The 19,489-nt window shown below is 37.8% G+C and overlaps 1 protein-coding gene across 4 annotated transcripts in view; it reads right to left on the bottom strand.

The window, feature by feature from the left end:
• Nucleotides 1–19,489, bottom strand: part of LOC149233052 (amino-terminal region of chorein) — a 159,296-nt gene that overhangs the window by 79,010 nt on the left and 60,797 nt on the right. For all 4 annotated transcript variants that reach the window (XM_089379666.1, XM_089379664.1, XM_089379663.1 and 1 more), the window contains one exon: nucleotides 12,871–12,959. In XM_089379666.1, coding sequence (XP_089235792.1) covers nucleotides 12,871–12,959 — 89 coding nt within the window. The remainder of the gene's footprint in view (nucleotides 1–12,870; nucleotides 12,960–19,489) is intronic.

The following is a 19,489-nucleotide window of genomic DNA, read 5'->3' as shown; positions in this document are numbered from 1 at the left end:
TAATATAATAAAGGTTAATTATTAATATAAATAATTAATTAAAAAAGGGTCCAAGTATAAAGTTTATAAAACCTTATATTAAAAACAAATATAAATAAAACTTTATATTAAAAATATAAATAAAACAATGTAATATGATAAAAATATATATAAACGTTATAATGTTTAAAGATACATGAATATACAATGTAATCTTAAAAGATTAATAAATATCATATGGTTTCAAAAGGTGTATTTCATTCACGACCTAAATTGAGACCAGGAGGGGCTACGTAGGCGGAAGCGTGGCATTAGGAGGGTGAGCGGTGGCTGCAGGTGGAAGGGCGGCCACCGCCAAACCAGAGGATATAAACCGCAGGTCATGGGTTGAGCAAGGGGGAGGAAAACAGGAGGAAGAATTCGGAAGGCAAGGGAATCAACCATTGGAAGAGCTTGAGCATTCTGAGGTTCTGGGCACGGGGGACAATGAGCTTCTGTTGAGAAGCTTACTGGATTGAGCAGCCAGGCTTTGCTCAGTCTGGCTGGGTGGATTCGATCTCTCAGTAACTGGAGTAGCGTAGCCAGAGGCATCTTCAAACTGCAGCAGTTCAGGTAGGTACTTCAACTGTAGGTAAATTCCTTATTGTTTTCTGTACATCTATTTCTCGGTTCTTACATATGGTATCAGAGGTATTGTTCAAACCCTTCGACCTCATAGGCCCTACGCTCATGTAATTTTTTTTGTGGTTGAATTCTGCTGCGTGAAAACTTTATCAAAGAAAAACTTACGTTTCAGCAGCAGACCCATCGCCTCAGAGATTTGAGCTCTCGCGGGGAAACCCCATGTACTTAGCAGGCACGCGTTGGTCGGTTGTTCCGATTCTGACTTTTGTGGGTCATTTTTATTTTAGCTGCGTTCTGTTCTCTCGTGTTCTAGCCACTTCGCATAATTAATGTCACTGAGATAATATTGTGGATTTAGATATGGCCGGCAACAATTTTTATTATCCAGAGCTGGAAAACTATTCTATGTCGGTGATGTAGATAGAGATACTCTGGCGTGCACTCGATACTCTGTCCTTTGGTCTGCGTAGAGTGAGAAGCACAGCCTCTCTTTGCCGTCATTTGACGTGTATTCACCCGCCTGTCTGAAGAGTTGTGGAGCGATCAGAAACAAGCGCGGAGACTCATTTCAATCCATAGAAAAGAATGAGAAACTCAAACATCGATTTTCATGCCCCCGATCCAATGCAATGGATGTTTTCCTTCTGAAATTTGTCAAATTTTCATTTTTTGCAACAATTTTAAGGTGTCTGCCTTGTGATAATCCCCTTTTAAACGAATTTCTTTTTGTTGACAATTCCAATCGGGAGTCCAATTTTTTCTTCGGCAATTGAGTGCAATTCGAGTCAGATCACAAAGCTACGCAATTTAGTACATTTACACAGGAAGCTAGCTACGGCGTTAGGTCTCTGCCTCCATTCATTTAGTGATAGTCCATTTCATTATCTGCCATTCCATTCCAATAACAAAGCAGACCATAAGCGAATCATTTGATCTACTCGGAGTTGCCAGTCGATAATAAGCCAGAATTTTCGTCTAGTTTTAAAGCATTAATATTGTTATGCAGCTTCTTCTGACTTCATAGTCCCCTGGAGGCGTCATTGAAGCACTGCCTTGTTCTAGCGGCGCTCGCCTGTGAGATTAACATTGTGTGCATGCCAGCGCTATGTGCACATTAAAATTTGAAACTCCATCTGCGTTGTAGAAAAATACGCGGCTGTAACCGTGGTTCGTAACTTATCAATATTTATCTAAAACCATAAACCCCAGCACAAATCCTCCAACAACTGAGGATTTGAGGGTTGTTTTGGACAAATATTTTGTAAGAACAGAGCAACATGGCTTTCGGTTTGGATACCGAATTGTCCGATTTGAAAGTCTCCGAGCTTTTAAAGGAAGTCAACGTCGATTATACAAAGACTAAGCGCTCGGAAGATGCTGTAGCACTTATACGCGATGTGTTGCTCAGCCTTCCCAAGGAACAGGTGAAGCCAACATCAGCAGTTGCTTTTATTAAAGATATAGGGGCTCCTGGTGATAAACTTGATTTCAAATTCAGGAAGCCGGATTTTGTAGAAATTATAGGCAGTTATCCACTTAGGGCTGCAGCAAAACCATTCTTAAATATCGACCTTGTTGTGCGAATACCCAAGGCTTGTTTTTGTGAAAAAGATTTTTTTTAATCATCGCTATCATGCCAAGAGGTGTCTGTATCTCGTAGTGATTAAAAAGCATCTGAGCTCGTGTTCTGTTGTTAAGAACATTGGCTGGTCAACTTTTCAAGATGATGCTAGAAAACCAAGTTTGATTATACATCCAGACAGTTGGAGGTTTTTTTTTTTTGGCTGAGCAAAACGATGCAATATTCCTTGAGATATATAAGACCTTATGCGAGCAGCATATGCATCTTCATTGAGACCTTTTGAGGCATCCATTTGAGCTCATCTGAGGTGTGTTCTCATTAGCTCTTTTGATTAGAGTTCCAGCCTAATTCCTGTGAATGATAATGACATGCTTTGTGCATAAAATCTTCTTTCAATGGCAGAACCCGATACACGCTTGACTCAACATTATTGGTAAGACTTGTTACATCCTGTTTGTATGACTTATGTGGTGGATTTTGACTGTTGTGAGGGCATACATCATTGTGTTTCATTCTGGCACTTTGAGGGTTCTTACAGTAGTATAAAATGTAAAGCAATTGATCTATAACAAATTTGTGGTGAAATCTTTGGGGTTTTGACACTGTAAAGCAACTGTTATAAGCCCAGATTTGTATCCTTCAGAGGAAGTATTATAGGCAGATATAAGTGAGGCCTAATAATTGTCTTTGAAGTCTCTAGATTGTTATTCATTGCACTTTTGTGGCAGCCTCAGTTTCTTTGGGTTACTCTTAGCAAACCTTATTGTTAATGTGGACTAATTCAGATTGTCTCCAAAAGTTTTGCTATGATCAAGATTAATATGCTATAAAGTCATTGATCAGATTTAAATTCCCTTGTGAAGAGGCTCCATCTACAATAGAGAAAATCAAGGGTAGAAGCATCAGTTTATTGAGGACAAGTTGAGAGTAGAGAAGGTAAAGGTCAGTTCAAGGTCAGTTCTATAGTAGAGGAAGACTTATTTAGACACTCAATGTTTGGATGCATTTGGTGGGATTCTTCATTTTTCTCTGCCTTACAATATACACAGTGACAAAACTACCGAAGGTTGTCGATCTCACAAGAGTGCATCATTTGCCTCATATACCAAGTAGGGATGATTTTCACAAATTACAGATGGAACTTATGACAGCACTTCCTTCTCTACCCAATAAAGTGAATTTTCAAAAGTTGCAGGCTGAGTTTAAGACAGCTTTGTTTTCTATGTCATCACTTGCATCCTTTTCCTGTATCCAATACAACATTTAACAATGGCATCAGCATGCACATCGGAACATTTAGGACCCACATTCAACTGTTGTTGCTTTATAGATACTGAAATTTATGCCTCAGAGATGATAGGTAAACCATACCAAACATCATTTACAATCAAATTACTCGATACACCATTAAGATTGATTAAACATAAAGCAAAAAAAATATAGCCACTCTATGGGCAGCAATTAATGAAAAACTTTGTGTCAGGCACTAACCTGCAACTTGGTCTCTTGTAAACATAAGACATCAAAGTTCTCCTTCTTAGCAAGCTGCAAAAATGAGCTTTCATCCTTCCTTTTCAACAAGGCTCTCAAACCATTCACGTTCCAAGAAATCATCTTTATTATGTTTACAGCCTCCAATGGAGAACTTGGCCTCATGATAGCAGGGTTATAAGCTACCCATCCAGGTTGCATTTTCTTGTGAACAAGCATTGTCCATGGTTGTTCAAAATTGCTAACTGGCTCATTTTCTCCAACAGCATTAACTTCCATCATATTTGAAACTTTAATAACCTTTGATGTTTTTCTTCTTTTTCGAGCCAACACCTTGTCTGGTGCAGTTGACTCAATCATGGATTCTTCACAATCCTCATTTTCGTTTTTTGTCAAAGGTGCTTTAGCACTCTCTGTTTCTTTCTCACTGCCACTTGATTGTGCAATAACATCAACAGATCGCTTGCTTTCATTAGATTGTTTCTTAGACTTAGTAGAATTCTTCCCAGAACCTGTAGTTTGTCTGCAGTATCTGCCACACACTGAACCAGAGATTGGGAATCCTTTACAGACAATTTGATAGAACTTTTATGCCTAGTTTTCCTTATAAATCAGCAGCGTTTTCCTTATGCCTAGTTTTCCTTATAACTCTGGTGCGGGAGCGATCTCCATGCTTATTCAATGATCGAAATGTGGCACTACAGACTGATTTATTGGAGATCAAATATATTAGTAGCCATCCGCATTCTTAGTTTGGTCTGAAAACTGACTTTACTGTTAAAATATCTTGTTATGTACTAGCCATTTGCCATATTCATCATAAATAAATTGATCTTCTGTTTTACATTTAGAAAATTCCAAAACTTAATGTGATTTGGTTACATAATAGTTGCTCCATGTCTCTCTTCTGCTGTATTGGTTGAGGTCTGACCACTCTTATAAAATTTTAGGATCATTCTGTGAAGCATATACAATGTGCAAGTCCTCGAGCTGTCTGAAGTAAAGCCTGATTGCAGATTTTCATTATGTGAAACCCTCTCAACACTGCATCCTCCACTGCATATTGACAAGAATGTTTAGGATCCATATACTTGGTAATAGTGCCTTTGGTCCTCGGTCACTCGAATTTCAAAGTAGGATACTGTAGAAACATTAAAAGAACCATTTTCTACCTTGCCTGATCAATTGCAATATGTAGGCCACTGACCTACATTTTATGTACAATTTGACTATTGATCTGAATTTACCCTTCAGTTTGACCCCCAACCTACATTTATGGTATGGTAGACTGCTGAATTGTATCTCTTCTAGATTTTAGTCATGACATGTCTATGGTAAATTTCCCGGCTAAAGGTCATACTGATATGGAACCAGAACGATCCTTCATTTATATATATATTATAGGTTTAATCCATATCTAAGTAATATATTCAAAAATATAAATATGTATGCCCTTCTTTAAAGGTAATAACTAGATTGAGGTGTGACGGGTATGTTGTCGATATTCATTGTAACAAGGCGTTTAACATCTTCATTTTGTGAATGTTATTTAGTAATAAATTTTAGATGATCTACCTTAGGAGCTAATGACCATACACTTCTGCATTATTCATATTAGGATAGAATACCCTGCATTAGGACAAGGAGGTCGCGAGACCACCCTCCTTGACCTCGGTACCAGTAAGATCCGCCTAGCAGATAAAAATAGCAAAACTATACCCGTTTATGAATGTGAAGTTGCAAAAGAAAATTATATGTTAAATTCGATTGTCTACCTCAAAAATTTTATAGAATTTTATTATGTATTCAGGAACCATTACAATGGTAAGGACATATGAGTGACGACGACGTGATCGGGCAACATCACCGCCATTAATGCCGCCACCGTCACCATCATCATCCCCATCGCCACCACCATCACCATCGTCACCACCAAGACCATTATCAACATCAATCGCCCCAGCACCAGAGTTGACCGTGATAATGAACTCATTGGAAGCCTTATTGGAGACATTAAAAGAATCAACTAAGGCTAAGACCAAAGAGGAATTTCAACCTTTAGCTACCAGTTCAGCAGAACCAAAGAATTTTGAGCCCAGAAGATCGAAAGAAGACATTTCTAGGGAGCTTCAGAAAATTAGACTCCCAGAATTCTCAGGAGGTTGCGTAGGTGAACGCACTGAAGCATGGTTAGAAGGAATGAACAGATGCTTTAGATTAAGAGAATATTCTTCTTCGGCAAAAACAAAAATTGTTGTATTTCAATTAAAGGAAAGTGCCTTGATTTGGTGGGGGAATCTGGAAAAGCAGCTGCACCTTACATCGGATAATGTCCCTTGGGAACTATTTGAGGAAAGGTTCCACGCAAATTATTTACCTCCATACTTTCAACAACAGCAAGCCAGAGCCTTTCATACATTAACTCAAGGAAATAAAACAGTGGAAGAGTACGAGATAAGGTTTATGGAGCTTGTAAAATACATTCACTACTTAGATTCTGATGAACGTCAAGCTGAACGCTTCATATTTGGGTTAAATCCTCGCATCAGAGCCTTGGTAAGCATGTGGAAACCATCATCAGTAGCTGAGGTGGTTGAATGTGGTCATTATGCAGAAGAGCACCTTGGAATCAAAAAAGATATAGGGCCAATAGAACCTTTACAATCAGGATTTCCAAGAAAGACTCCCCAAAACTTCTACAGCGGAGGTAGCTCGAGGCCACCTTACGGTAACAGGTTTACCCCAAGAAATATAGGGACAAGAGCTCCCATGGTAGTAAACACTATAGCCGCGGAATCATCAAACACCAGTCCATGGACATCTCGAGGGACTGCCAGTAGAGGAAGAAATTCGAGAGGAATCAACATGAGAGGACAAAGCTCGTTCTCTAGAAATTCACGTCCTGATTCAAGAGGATCAACGCAGCTTAATTGTTGGGGATGTGGGGGACCGCATTTTCAACGTGATTGTCCAGAAGCTTCGTCGAATATATTGCATAGGACTGGAGAGGGACCAATATCAAACAATCAAGGTAATCAAAGAAGGCAACGACCAAGCAGCGCATCAACCCACTGTAGTGGAATTTTCAAGTATCGGACGAGGGAATCATATCGGTCGAACCATTACATATACTGGAACGTAGGGTTCGACAGCTCAGGAATCGCCTGGTGGACCAAGTTAAGGTCCATTGGGACAAATATAGTCCTGGATCAGCTACTTGGGAAAATACAGAGGACATATGTCAAAGATACCCTAATCTATGTCAATTTTGAAGAACTTTAAACTATGTTTAGTATATATTTTTACTTCACTACAATCAGAGACTCATAACCATTTTTGAATGATTATATATAAACGTGAAATTTTGTGACATAATATATGTTTAACTTTTGCTGGTACATGGATACCAAAACGATATATGTTGTTGATCTTACTAAATTATAGTTGTCAAAGTAAAGTTTTAAGGCAGTTAAATGATTTTACTTCTGATAGAAATTAAGATATTATAAATCTGTTTTATTTATACATGTCGATATGATCAATAGGAATAGAAATCAGGGAATAATTACATTTTAAATGAAAGTCAAACGACATGTATGGAATATGGCAAAATATGTTATACTGTAGTGACATATGTGAATAATACATGAGTTATTTTGATTATGTTGATGCACATTTTACGAATGCATGGATAAGTGTATGATTGCAGATAATAAACAGTTACCAGGATGACCACGTGATGACAGAACCTCAAAACAATTAAAGCTCAAAGTGATTTTATGATCCTCCGAACCCTGGAGTCATGGGAGGACTGTGCGAATTACGCTCCCCTAGACGTGCGATGATGACTGCCGGATGCCTACTAGGAATCAAGTCAGTATAACCGACGCTGTCACCTTAGAGTTTATGAATGGTTAGGTCAGTAAAACTGACGCCATGGCATACTCCAGTAGAGGACGGATAGGATGGGAGCGAAAGAGATTAGGAAGGATAGAATGATTTTAGAATAGCTTGGGAACCTAGATAGGGCAAGGCATGACCATTAAAATCATAAACCTAAAACACTAATTTTATAGTCTCTTTATATTAAAATAAAAATTTCTTTACAAACCTAAGAAAGGTGTACTAATTACTATCATAAGTAATCAGATAAAATAAAAACTCTAACTTCGGGACAAAGTTTTCTGAAGGGGGAGTGTATGTAACGACCCATCTATAAATACAAAGAACGCAAGCATAATAGCAAGTATACGGTACATGCATATGATAGCTACATATGCATGTGTCGCATACACCGCACTAGTATTTTATACTAAATTGGTTAAAGTGCTAAATACCATGACACTTCTTGGAATAGAAGTTCTACTCATTCATCAATATTGCGTAATGCATGGTTAGCTCGTAAAAGAGGACTATATACATATTATATGTTCCAGAGTATTGATAAAATTATATTAACAAATTAATATAATAAAGGTTAATTATTAATATAAATAATTAATTAAAAAAGGGTCCAAGTATAAAGTTTATAAAACCTTGTATTAAAAACAAATATAAATAAAACTTTATATTAAAATATAAATAAAACTTTATATTAAAAATATAAATAAAACAATGTAATATGATAAAAATATATATAAACGTTATAATGTTTAAAGATACGTGAATATACAATGTAATCTTAAAAGATTAATAAATATCATATGGTTTCAAAAGGCGTATTTCATTCACGACCTAAATTGAGACCAGGAGGGGCTACGTAGGCGGAGGCGTGGCATTAGCAGGGTGAGCGGTGGCTGCAGGTGGGAGGGCGGCCACCGCCAAACCAGAGGATATAAACCGCAGGTCATGGGTTGAGCAAGGGGGAGGAAAACCAGGAGCAAGAATTCGAAAGGCAAGGGAATCAGCCATTGGAAGAGCTTGAGCATTCTGAGGTTCTGGGCACGGGGGACAATGAGCTTCTGTTGAGAAGCTTACTGGATTGAGCAGTCAGACTCTGCTCAGTCTAGCTGGGTGGATTCGGTCTCTCAGTAACTAGAGCAGTGTAGCCAGAGGCATCTTCAAACTGCAGCAGTGCAGGTAGGTACTTCAACTGTAGGTAAATTCCTTACTGTTTTCTGTACATCTATTTCTCGGTTCTTACACACAAGCATGATAAGGGAAAAACAAATCAGAAGAACTTATCGCAATCTGAATCACAAGAGCAGACATTTCAATCATTATGCGTATATGTATCATTCAAAACAAAACAACAGACTTATGTTCTGAAGAACACTGATGTCTGCAAAGCCCAGTCTTACGATAATAATTTATCCAAGCGATCAAATAATTGCAAAGCTCTACAGAGGATCGATTTAGGATGGTCACATCCCTTCTCAATTTGACAATTTTGTTTATCACTAAGAGGATCCTATCATCTTGTATCATCGAAGATGACAACTAGAAGAAATCTGAAAGATACAAAAAGATTACAAGACAAAATAACAGATGACATGCCTTGTCAGCAATAAGCTTTGAGGACAAATCTTTACTAAAGAGGAAGCAAATGGTACAAATATAATATATAAATAATAATATTCATCATAATGATTGATTAAATAATACTTAGTTACTGCAGTGGCATGTCTTAAAGGACATGACCGTTCATGAAGGGGCACCTACCTAGGTATATAAGCGAGTCCTCATTTGTACCCATATCTCATATCATATCACTTGTACAACAACATTCTTATATAAATACATTACTTATCCTATGATGGATATTTACATATTCCGAGTATTCTGAATATTCCACTGCGTATACGAACCATGTTCATTACACTTTGCATATTTGTCTCTAATGGTTTTGAATCTTTGAAATAAAGTTTTGTATTACAACTTAAATATCTTATTGTATTTTTTAGTAAAACGTGTCATTAAAAGAAGATGAGTCTGAGTCAATCCAAGTCCAAGTACAAGCTCATATTGACAAGATCAAGTCCAAGTTTAAGAACATCGATTTCAATGTTGGTGTGATATTATTGGTGAACTATTTTATTCATTTTGGAAGCACTCTACATGCTCGTGCTCCTTTTCTTATGTTGTTATGGTTAGATATTGGATATATGCTCCTTTTCACATGACTAGGTGATTGGATGTGGCTAGACATTGCCAGTGGTACATGATGTTGGAGCACCTTAGCTATGGGGCTTATGTTGCATATGGCTTACCTTTAATATCATTGATATTAGCTTCATTTGGAGCACCCATCCTATATGCCCCTCTTCACATGATTCTAAGCATTATTGTGGTTTATTTAGTGTGTTTCAATGTCAGTTTGACCCTCCATTATTAGCGACCTATGGTATTTGGGGGTTATTAACACTTGATGCACTTTACTATAACAATAACTATAACCCTTAGATGAGTGGTCCATTTGTGCGCATATGTTGATGGTGATTATGGCCTCTTAACAACTAGATTGACCTAATTTTGACATTATGGAGATTTGTTCATGGTTGCTTGGAAGTGAGAGCAAAAGCGGAAAGTGAGAGCGGGGAGCGACATTTTCAAAAGCTCCCAATTCAGGAGCAATTATGGAAGCGAATTTTATATAATATATATTTTTATATATTTTGATGCATATACGTCAACAAAAGCATGTAGAATGATGAATTAGTGATAAAAAACATAAAAACATGGATTAAACCATTCATATAGTAGTTGTAACCTTCATCAACCTTAGGTCCACAAATTACAAGTTCTCATTTATATAACATGTAACAGTGCACATAACCCAAATAGCATCGAGTTCAATCCATCTCTGAACCAAAACTACCTCAACAAATAGGCTCTAGATGGCCTCTAGCATCCAAAAAAATCATGCTACAACAAACATACCATCGAAATCATTGCCTATCTTGGGATCTTTGTCATTAATATCACCCTCTAAGCATTAACATAAGATAGAAAAAACGTAGCATGTCAAGTCAAGATTTTGTTTGAGTGATGGGTACATTTTCCGTAGGGTCATGATAGAGGAGTTCGACAACCATTGTCACTAACATCAAGGCACATAGAGTGCTTGGTGCTCTTGATTAAATACGAGTTCCATACCCTAGTACATGATAAAATCCAATGGAAACATTGCAATCCCCCCAATCCTGAAATCCTGAAAAACTGATAAGTCTAGTAGATTTTGAGTGAGATCTAAAATTCTACTTTCTCCATATGAAATCCAACGAGGTCAGAACCATTCTCAAACATCCCAAGTCATTTCAGGGTAATGTTAAAAATTTAAGTAAAATGATGAAAACGAAAGATAAATAAGAATGTCACTTTTACCATGAATTGCATATCAAAACTAAGGCCATAGGCTTGAATATTAGGCTTCCCACTCATAAACTCTAGTTTCTTTGAAAAAACTATGTGTTTGGAACATCTTTGTGAAAAAAAAAATTGTCAAGAATGGTAGGGAGCGGATTCAGGGGGGTACGCTCCCCCGCAGCCTTGGGATTGTTGCATGACTTCCTTAGCTTGGTGGGCTTGGTTTCACCCCTGAATTGGGTTATGATGTGGACTATGGTGCGAGGTTGAGTGCTCACACTCTTGGCACATTGGTTGGCGCATCCACCTATTTTATCATTATTTTATTATGGTTGGTGATGGGATTGTCCCTCCTCAATGGAATTAGTTGGATCGTTGACCACCTTTGCACATGGATTGATGATCATTTGACACATTCTCCATTGGATCTAGTTATTTGTACACCAATTCATGACTTGAAGGTCCCCACATGCCACCTTGGAGATGTTCTACTTGGTCATTACTTGCATCATCGATGTAACGTCTACTCTAGAGGCCTTACATACTATTTTGAGGAGGTGATTTGCACATTTTTTGAGTTAGTTGGTGGAGCGATTTGCTTTGGAGACCTTTATGGAGGACATTGCATTTTCTTGGTCTATTGCCTATTTTGAGGAAATGCACCACCTATTGGAACTCTCGTGCATTGAGATTTGTACATGTGGCAGGCCACTCATGTTTTATTCTTATTTTAACTTGTCCACTCAAAAAAGTTGAGGGCTAATGCTTGTTTGCATTTTCCTAGAATAGATCGAGGGTTTTAGATGGATATTATTATTTCATAGGAGAAAGTTTTCAGCTCCTCATAGATAAAAGATGAGCTTCTCCTATTGTAATGGTTGTCGCAAGTTTGAGGAGACACGTGAGACTATAGCTTTTAATATTTGAAGGTGCTTTTGGAGCTTCAAGTTTATGCATCTGGCATTATATTGATGAAGTGGAATGCTTCTATTTTGGTTTCTTCAAGCATATCAAGACAGCATTTAACTAGATAAATTTGTTCTTTGCTCGGAAGAGTTTATATTTTTTAGTTTGTAGTGGCTGGAATTTACATCTTGAGTAAGCATACTCGCTCGATGTACTTGATAGTTTTCCTTAATTAGAGCTTTTGAAACCATTTTCCACATTGCAGGACAGCCATATAAGCATGCTGTAATTTGTTCATTTTGATTTCAGTTTTTCCTTATTGCATGAGAAAAATCTCATTAAACTATTGCCTCATAGATCCCATTTGCTAAAAAAAACCTAAGTACTAATCTCACAGACCAATCACCTAAAAAAATACAATAAAATCAACCTTTTTATTTACGTTTTACAAATCTGGAAATTACAGTTGCAATATCACAATCAGGAGATGCAAAAATGTCTAGGGATAACTAGCTAAGTCTAAAATCTTTACTAGACTTATTTCTATTTCATAGATCTAGAATTTACTACAGCGTTTTCACATCAAAAACCAGATCTAACCTACGTCAAAGCAACCTTTCCATTCCTAATCATTTGCTCGACTTAGATAACCTTAGGGATTCCCCCCTTGAGTTGGACAAGAACCAAACAAAAGGAGGAAAAGTGCTACTAAAGTGACACTGGGTAGCTTCTTCCAAGTTTCCCTTAGGTTTTCACCTTTTTGGTTATTTACATCTTGGGTTAGACTTAGAGTTTGAGTGGCAACACCTATGAACAAATTTTTGAATTTGCACAGATATTCTTGCAGCAGGATAAGGTTTCTCTATATCATGGAAATTCAGAAGGTCAGAACCCTAAAAAACAGTCCTGAAATAACAAATTTTGGAATTAATATGATATCCCAAGGACATGGCATATATAATTGTATCATAAAATATATTTACCAAGTTGATCCTCCATGTTGTCCTGCACCTCCTTGTGTTTCCAGCATAAAATTAACTGTTTGAACTTGCAATGTCATACCGTCAGCAATCTGGGAAGAAATCCAAATGTATTAGCTCTATATATTCCAAACACTAGATAAAATAGAAATCTATAGTTTGTAAAGGAGAATAACAAAAAGGAGGGCTCCCAACATCCAGCAACCATTTTTAGTATAAAACTAAGGAAAAATTAAACTAAAACCAAATTGTTCAAGGTTTTTACTGTAATACATGATGCATCTTTTTTGAGAAAAAAACAAACCCAATCAAAAAATATCTATTATAGACACAAGTTTCAACAATAAATGGAGGCCTGACATTTGACTAGACAAATGATTACTAACCAACGTAAGCAATATACACAACTGCTCTGCTACTTAACAAAGATCATCTTTTCCCCAGTGATTCCATCCTTACTCTATGGATGTGATGTTTGGGGATCTAGCTTGAGATATGCAGTTTGGCCTCTGCCTTGCTATCAATGTCATCAAAGAATATCGGAGCTAGGAAGTGTGTTTCACACATCCTAGCTCAGTTTGTGGCACATCCAGTTTTCACTACAACAATATTCATATTTGAGATTTTGAGCTTCTATAAAAAGATGTTTGAGATTAAAGCTTTAGGGTTAGTTGCATTTAAAATTTTCATATCAATGTTTCAAACCACACTTGGTTTCATCATCAGGATAGATTGTATCAGAAATTAACCCCTCAGGTTAATGGTTCATAGTCATCAATGAGCCTGCTCATGACTCCAGGACATTCATAGTCATCAAGGACTTTATTGTCAATCAGTGGGTTTATGTTTTTTAAATGCTGTGTTCTTCTGGGGCATTTCTGTAAGGTATATACCTACAGAAACCCCATTTCTGTCGCTCAGCAGTATGCTCCTCAGGAAGGTTTAGCATATCTCTTGGATAAGAGTAAAATGATAGAAATTTTGAATCATCTGCTGTGTAATTCATGATGTATTTGCCACGAGCCAGGGGTAGATTTATAAAATATAAATGCTCTTTCCGGTCAAATTAAAAAAGGATACAGTGTATCAGAAGAAAGATAGCAAGATGACAGGATTATTAATCTAGATTAATGATGGGATAGTATTAAATAAGTTTTTATTTATTACTTTCAAGGATTTTATATCAAAAATAATTGAATAGTAGAAGTTTGTTAATAATCTTATGTAATTTACGTGATTAATAGCGGTTTATTCTTAATTCTTATTTAAGACTTAACCAATTCTATACACACACAAACATATAATAGTTATCATCCTTACTAGGTCATGTTTATTTATCTTTATAATCTTACTGATCAGTGTTAGAGCCCCTCTAACTCCGCAATCCAATCTTGGTTCAGCTTGTCCCAATGAAAATCTCACTCATTATTAATTCCTGGCCCTTATTTTGAGATTGCTTCTTTTTTATTAGTTTCCAAATTTGTCAACCTTGCTTTAAGCAATATCCTCTCTTTTTTGGAACCCTTTCATTGGTTTCTAGGTTTCTTTTCCAACCCGCTATGCTTGAGTCCCTGATGATGGGTGGTGAGACCACTTGAAGCATTGGACATGCTAAACCTGCACACAGCAAATTCCATAAATGACATAAACATGATTATGGTCTATGGAAACATACATACAAAAACCCTACTTTCCTGTTAGGATATTCCGACACATAGGAAATAGTTAAGTACAACTTGGTCTAGTGTAGAGTTAGGTATAGAGTTAGGTAAAGTGTGTTTCTTTACCGTTGTACATTTTGTAACTTACAATCCGACGGTCACGATATGTAGTGATCCGACGATTCATTCTCTCCTCGGTATTACCGACACTTGATCCGTGGCTTGACACCCGATTGGTCCATGAATTCTATTTAAAGCGCATGGAGGGTCATTTGTAGGGTAATCCGTGCATGAGAGAAACATATGTAAATTTTCATTCTTTTATTAATAAATTGCCTGAAGTGGCCGCGTTGGCTCAGGCCGTGGACTGTTTCCTTCTTTGAGGGTTTTAACCACGTCAAAATACTGGTGTATTGATCTGCGATCTGGTTGTGAGCGGTGTCCTTTTGGTGTTCTGTCTGAGGAACTTACCCTGTAAATTCCTACATGGTATCAGAGCTATTTGAGGGCCGGGTCCATTGGTGATCCAAATCTGAAGCCGGTAGAACTGCATCCGACTGCCGTTTCCTAGATCTGCTGTTTCTGACTGCTTTCGGGCCGAGAGGACTGCTCTGTTGTGTTGGGAGCATCTGTTCCAGTGAGAAATCCCTTTCGTTTCACGCGAAAAGGTTTCCGGTAGCCCTAGCTGCGTCATTTTTAAGATCGGGAGGTATACAGTGTTTATTTGCAGTTTACTGTTATTTTCTCTCTGTTTATTTCGCTTTCGGTTTATTTAGCCTTTTTATTACCGGATCTATACCTTTTATTTCTGCGTATGCTCTTTGCCCTGCGATTTTGTGCGATCTGGGCAAATCAGAAACAGAAAGGAAGGATTTTTCTCATGCGTATGCTCTTTTCCCTGCGCCTTAGGGTGATCTCGGAAAATCAGAAACATTGAGGAAAATATTTAGTTTCCGGCCAAAGCTAACTTTGAGCCGCAAGGTTCATTTTTGAAAATATTTAGTTTTTTGGCTAAAGCTAACTTCGAGCCATAAGGTTCGTTTTCTTTGCATGTCCGTGTTTGGTTTTGTGTTTTTTGTTTTGTAGGGAAAAAGAGCTTTCTCAAAGCAAGCATGCAACCCAAAGCACCCCCCCCCCCCCCCCCTTCTCTCTCTCTCAAATTTTTTGTATAGATCAATTGGTTCAAAGCTATTTTAAGAGAGTAGAGGTCTTGGGTTCAAGTCTCCATTTTGTGGGGGCGGACTTTTTCATTTCCGCACATTCCCGCACTTCATCGACAACTTCAACAACTTTTTTTCAAAAAGCCATAACTTCTTCATCCGGAAGCCGTTTTCAGAGCCGTTTTTTTTAAACCAGCCTAATTTTTCGAGATCTATCCATTGGAACACTTATTTTCAGCCTCTTTAGCTTCAGTTTCCATTAAAATGGAAAGTCAATACCAAGTTACCCTTGACAGCACCAACTACTTCCAATGGTTGGCTTACATTGAGGATTTACTTAGAAGTAAAGGTCTCTACAGAATAGCCTCAGGCCAAGAAAAGAAACCGAAGGATGAAAATAAGGCTGCTAAATGGGAAAATAGGCAAGATCAAGCACGTGGATTGATAGGGATGTCTATTTCTCCAGATCTTAGATTCCATATTGCAGAACTTGATACTCCTGATGAAGCAATGAAACAAATCAATAAAGTTTTTGGGATTAAAAATGAAATTAGAGCCCATCAACTTGAAAATGAATTGCTTACATTGGACCCTAATAATTTTTCTTGCATTGAAGATTTCTTGTCCAAGTTCAAGACCCTTAGATATCTTTTGGAAGGTGTTAAAGTTAAGAAAGAAGATAGTAACCTTATCTATTCCATTCTTACAAAGTTGGGACCAGCCTACTCTGTGTTTGTTTCCACCTTCCATTCTACAAAAGAAGCCTTCATTTCTCAAGGAACAGACTACAAGCCCCCTTCCTTTGACTCTTTTTGTGATTCTTTAATAAGAGAACAAGAAAAACTCTTACACCTTGGTCTTCTTAATCTTGGAAACTCTTCCAAGAAAGCGTTAGCCGCCCAGCAGCAACCAAATTCAAAGAATCCTAAGAAGTCATATCCTAAAAAGAATGGTCCTAAACCAAACAAGGGTCCTAAGCAATTTCAGCCCCAAAATGAAAAATCATTTCAACAAAATGATAAGACAAATAAAAACAAAGGGAAGAAGACTGATAGACATTGCAATTTTTGTAATCGAGATGGCCACTTAGAATCAAAATGCTTTAAGAAGATGGAAGCCTTGGAAGCAGCAATGAAGAAGCATAACATCCATTTGGGGCAATCTTCAACTTCAACTTCATCTTCAGGAATGGCACTTTCTGCATGTGGTTGTCAAGAATCTCGGTCTGGCTATGCATTAAATGTATCTTCTTCTTCTCATTCTCATGAGTGGCTCATTGATTCTGGAGCTTCTTATCACATGGCCAAAAACAAAGCCATGTTTTCTTCTTTAAATGATTGTAACACCAAAAATATATATGTTGGTGATGATAGATCTCTTAATGTTGTAGGGACTGGAACTGTTCATCTAGACAATGGTCAGTTTAATGATGTATTATGTGTTCCAACCTTATCCTGCAACCTTCTATCTGTATATCAGATAACTCATTCAGGTGAAGGTAAAATCGTTGAATTTTCACCTCATGATGTTGGAATCAAGGACTTAAGAGATCCTAAACAGATTTTGGCTACTGGCATTGCTGATGATTCTACAAGGTTGTATAAGTTTCACAACTTTGGGTCATCAAATCTTCCCTCAGTATTTGTTGCTCATAACGATGAAGTGAGCAAACTTTGGCATGAGCGATTTGGTCACTTAAACTATCGCTCCCTTCAGCATCTATGTAAAGAAAATATGGTGACAGGTCTTCCTATGGTATCTTGCAGAGATGGTGTTTGTTCCGGATGTGTACTCGTAAAACATCATCGGGACAGTTTTGAAAAACGTGCCTCTTGGCACGCCTCAGCCCCTTTACAGCTTGTGCATAGTGATTTATGTGGTCCACTTCCAATTGTGTCACTCTCTGGCTGCAAGTATTTCTTAACTTTCATTAATGATTTCTCCAGACGCACTTGGGTATACTTCTTAAAACTCAAGAGTGAAGTATTTAACACTTTTTTGGCCTGCAAGGCCTTTGTTGAAAAACAATCTGGACATCAAATTCTTAAGTTAAGATCTGATAATGGCGGAGAATATGTCAAAAACACATTCATCAACTATTGCACTGAAAATGGAATTCAAATGCAACATACTGTTCCATATACTCCACAACAAAATGGTGTAGCTGAAAGGAAGAATCGCACCTTAAAGGAAATGGCTAATTGTATGCTACAATCTAAACGACTTGGTCTTAGTTTTTGGGCAGAAGCAATTAACTGTGCAAATTACATAATAAATCGCACTCCTACTAAGGCTTTAAAGAATATCACTCCAGAAGAAGCATGGAGCTCAATCAAACTAGATGTAAGTCACTTTCGTGTTTTTGGAAGTGAAGCGTGGGCCCATATTCCAGATGAAAAGCATAAAGCTTTAGAACCTAAGAGTGAAAAATGTACTTTTGTTGGATATTTTGAAGATGTCAAAGGCTATAGACTTATTCCATTTAAGTCCAAAAATGTTATTATTATAAGAGATGTAAAATTTGATGAAAATATATCGGCCTGTGAGCCTAGTCCGGCGGATGTGCCACCTCTCCCTATCTCTTCTACCTTTGAAAACATTTCTTCTTCAGATGATGAAAGTGAGGATGACAATCCTCCCCCACCATCTCAGGATCCTCCTTCAGCTCCTGAGCTTCCAAAATGGGTTCATGCTACTCGAGATGCAGCAGGTGATCTTGCCGGTGATCCTACAGATCAGCAACGCACACGTTCTCAGTTCGAGAGAGCCTCTTCTTTACTGGCTCAAGCTCCAGTAAATTATGATCCTGACACCTTTGCAGAAGCTTCAGGCCATCCAGATTGGGAAGCAGCTATGAATGAAGAATATCATTCATTATTGGCAAATGATACATGGGATCTTGTTCCTTTACCAAAGGGACGAAAACTTGTTAGATGCAAATGGGTTTACAGAACCAAGTATGGACCAGATGGGAAAGTTGATAAACATAAAGCTCGTCCTGTTGCTAAGGGCTTTTCACAGGTTGAAGGCATTGACTACACTGAAACCTTCTCCCCTGTTGCCAAAATGAACTCTATCCGCCTTGTTCTTTCCCTTGCTGCCTCTTTCAAATGGGAAGTCCATCAGATGGATGTTAAATCTACCTTCTTGCATGGGGACTTGCATGAAGAAATCTATATGGAACAACCCATTGGCTTCATACAAACAGACTCCAGCCTTGTTTGTCGACTTAAGAAATCCCTTTATGGTCTCAAGCAAGCTCCTCGGGCTTGGTATGCCAAAATGGATAGCTTTCTTTTAGAATCTGGCTTTTCTAGATGTCATTCTAACAATACTGTCTACACCAAGAAAGTGGGCAACTCTCTTATCATCCTTGTTCTTTATGTTGATGATCTTATCCTTACTGGTAGTGATCCCAACCTTATAAACCATGTGAAGTCTAGCCTTAAAAGGAAATTTGAAATGACAGACTTAGGACACTTACACTATTTTCTTGGTCTTCAAGTCTTGCAATCCAAGGAGGGTATTTCCCTTTCCCAGTCCAAGTATGCTTGTGATATTCTACGTCATTTTCACATGGAAGACTGTAAGCCAGCCCCTTCTCCCTTTCAGTCTGGAGTCAAACTCTCAGTCACTTGTACTTCTCCTGAAGTTGATGCTACCTTATACCGTCAACTTGTAGGAAAACTTTTGTATCTAACCCATACTCGTCCTGACCTTTCCTTTGTTGTTGGCCTTGTTGCTCGGTTCATGCAAAACCCCCGTGAAAGTCATTGGAAAGCAGCTAAAAGAATACTTCGT

The sequence above is a fragment of the Pinus tabuliformis genome, chromosome J, assembly GCF_031772625.1.
Source record: "Pinus tabuliformis cultivar Carrire ecotype Pingquan chromosome J, CPIR1, whole genome shotgun sequence".
Classification (NCBI taxonomy): Eukaryota; Viridiplantae; Streptophyta; class Pinopsida; order Pinales; family Pinaceae; genus Pinus; species Pinus tabuliformis.
This window is presented reverse-complemented; position numbering and strand designations above follow the sequence as displayed.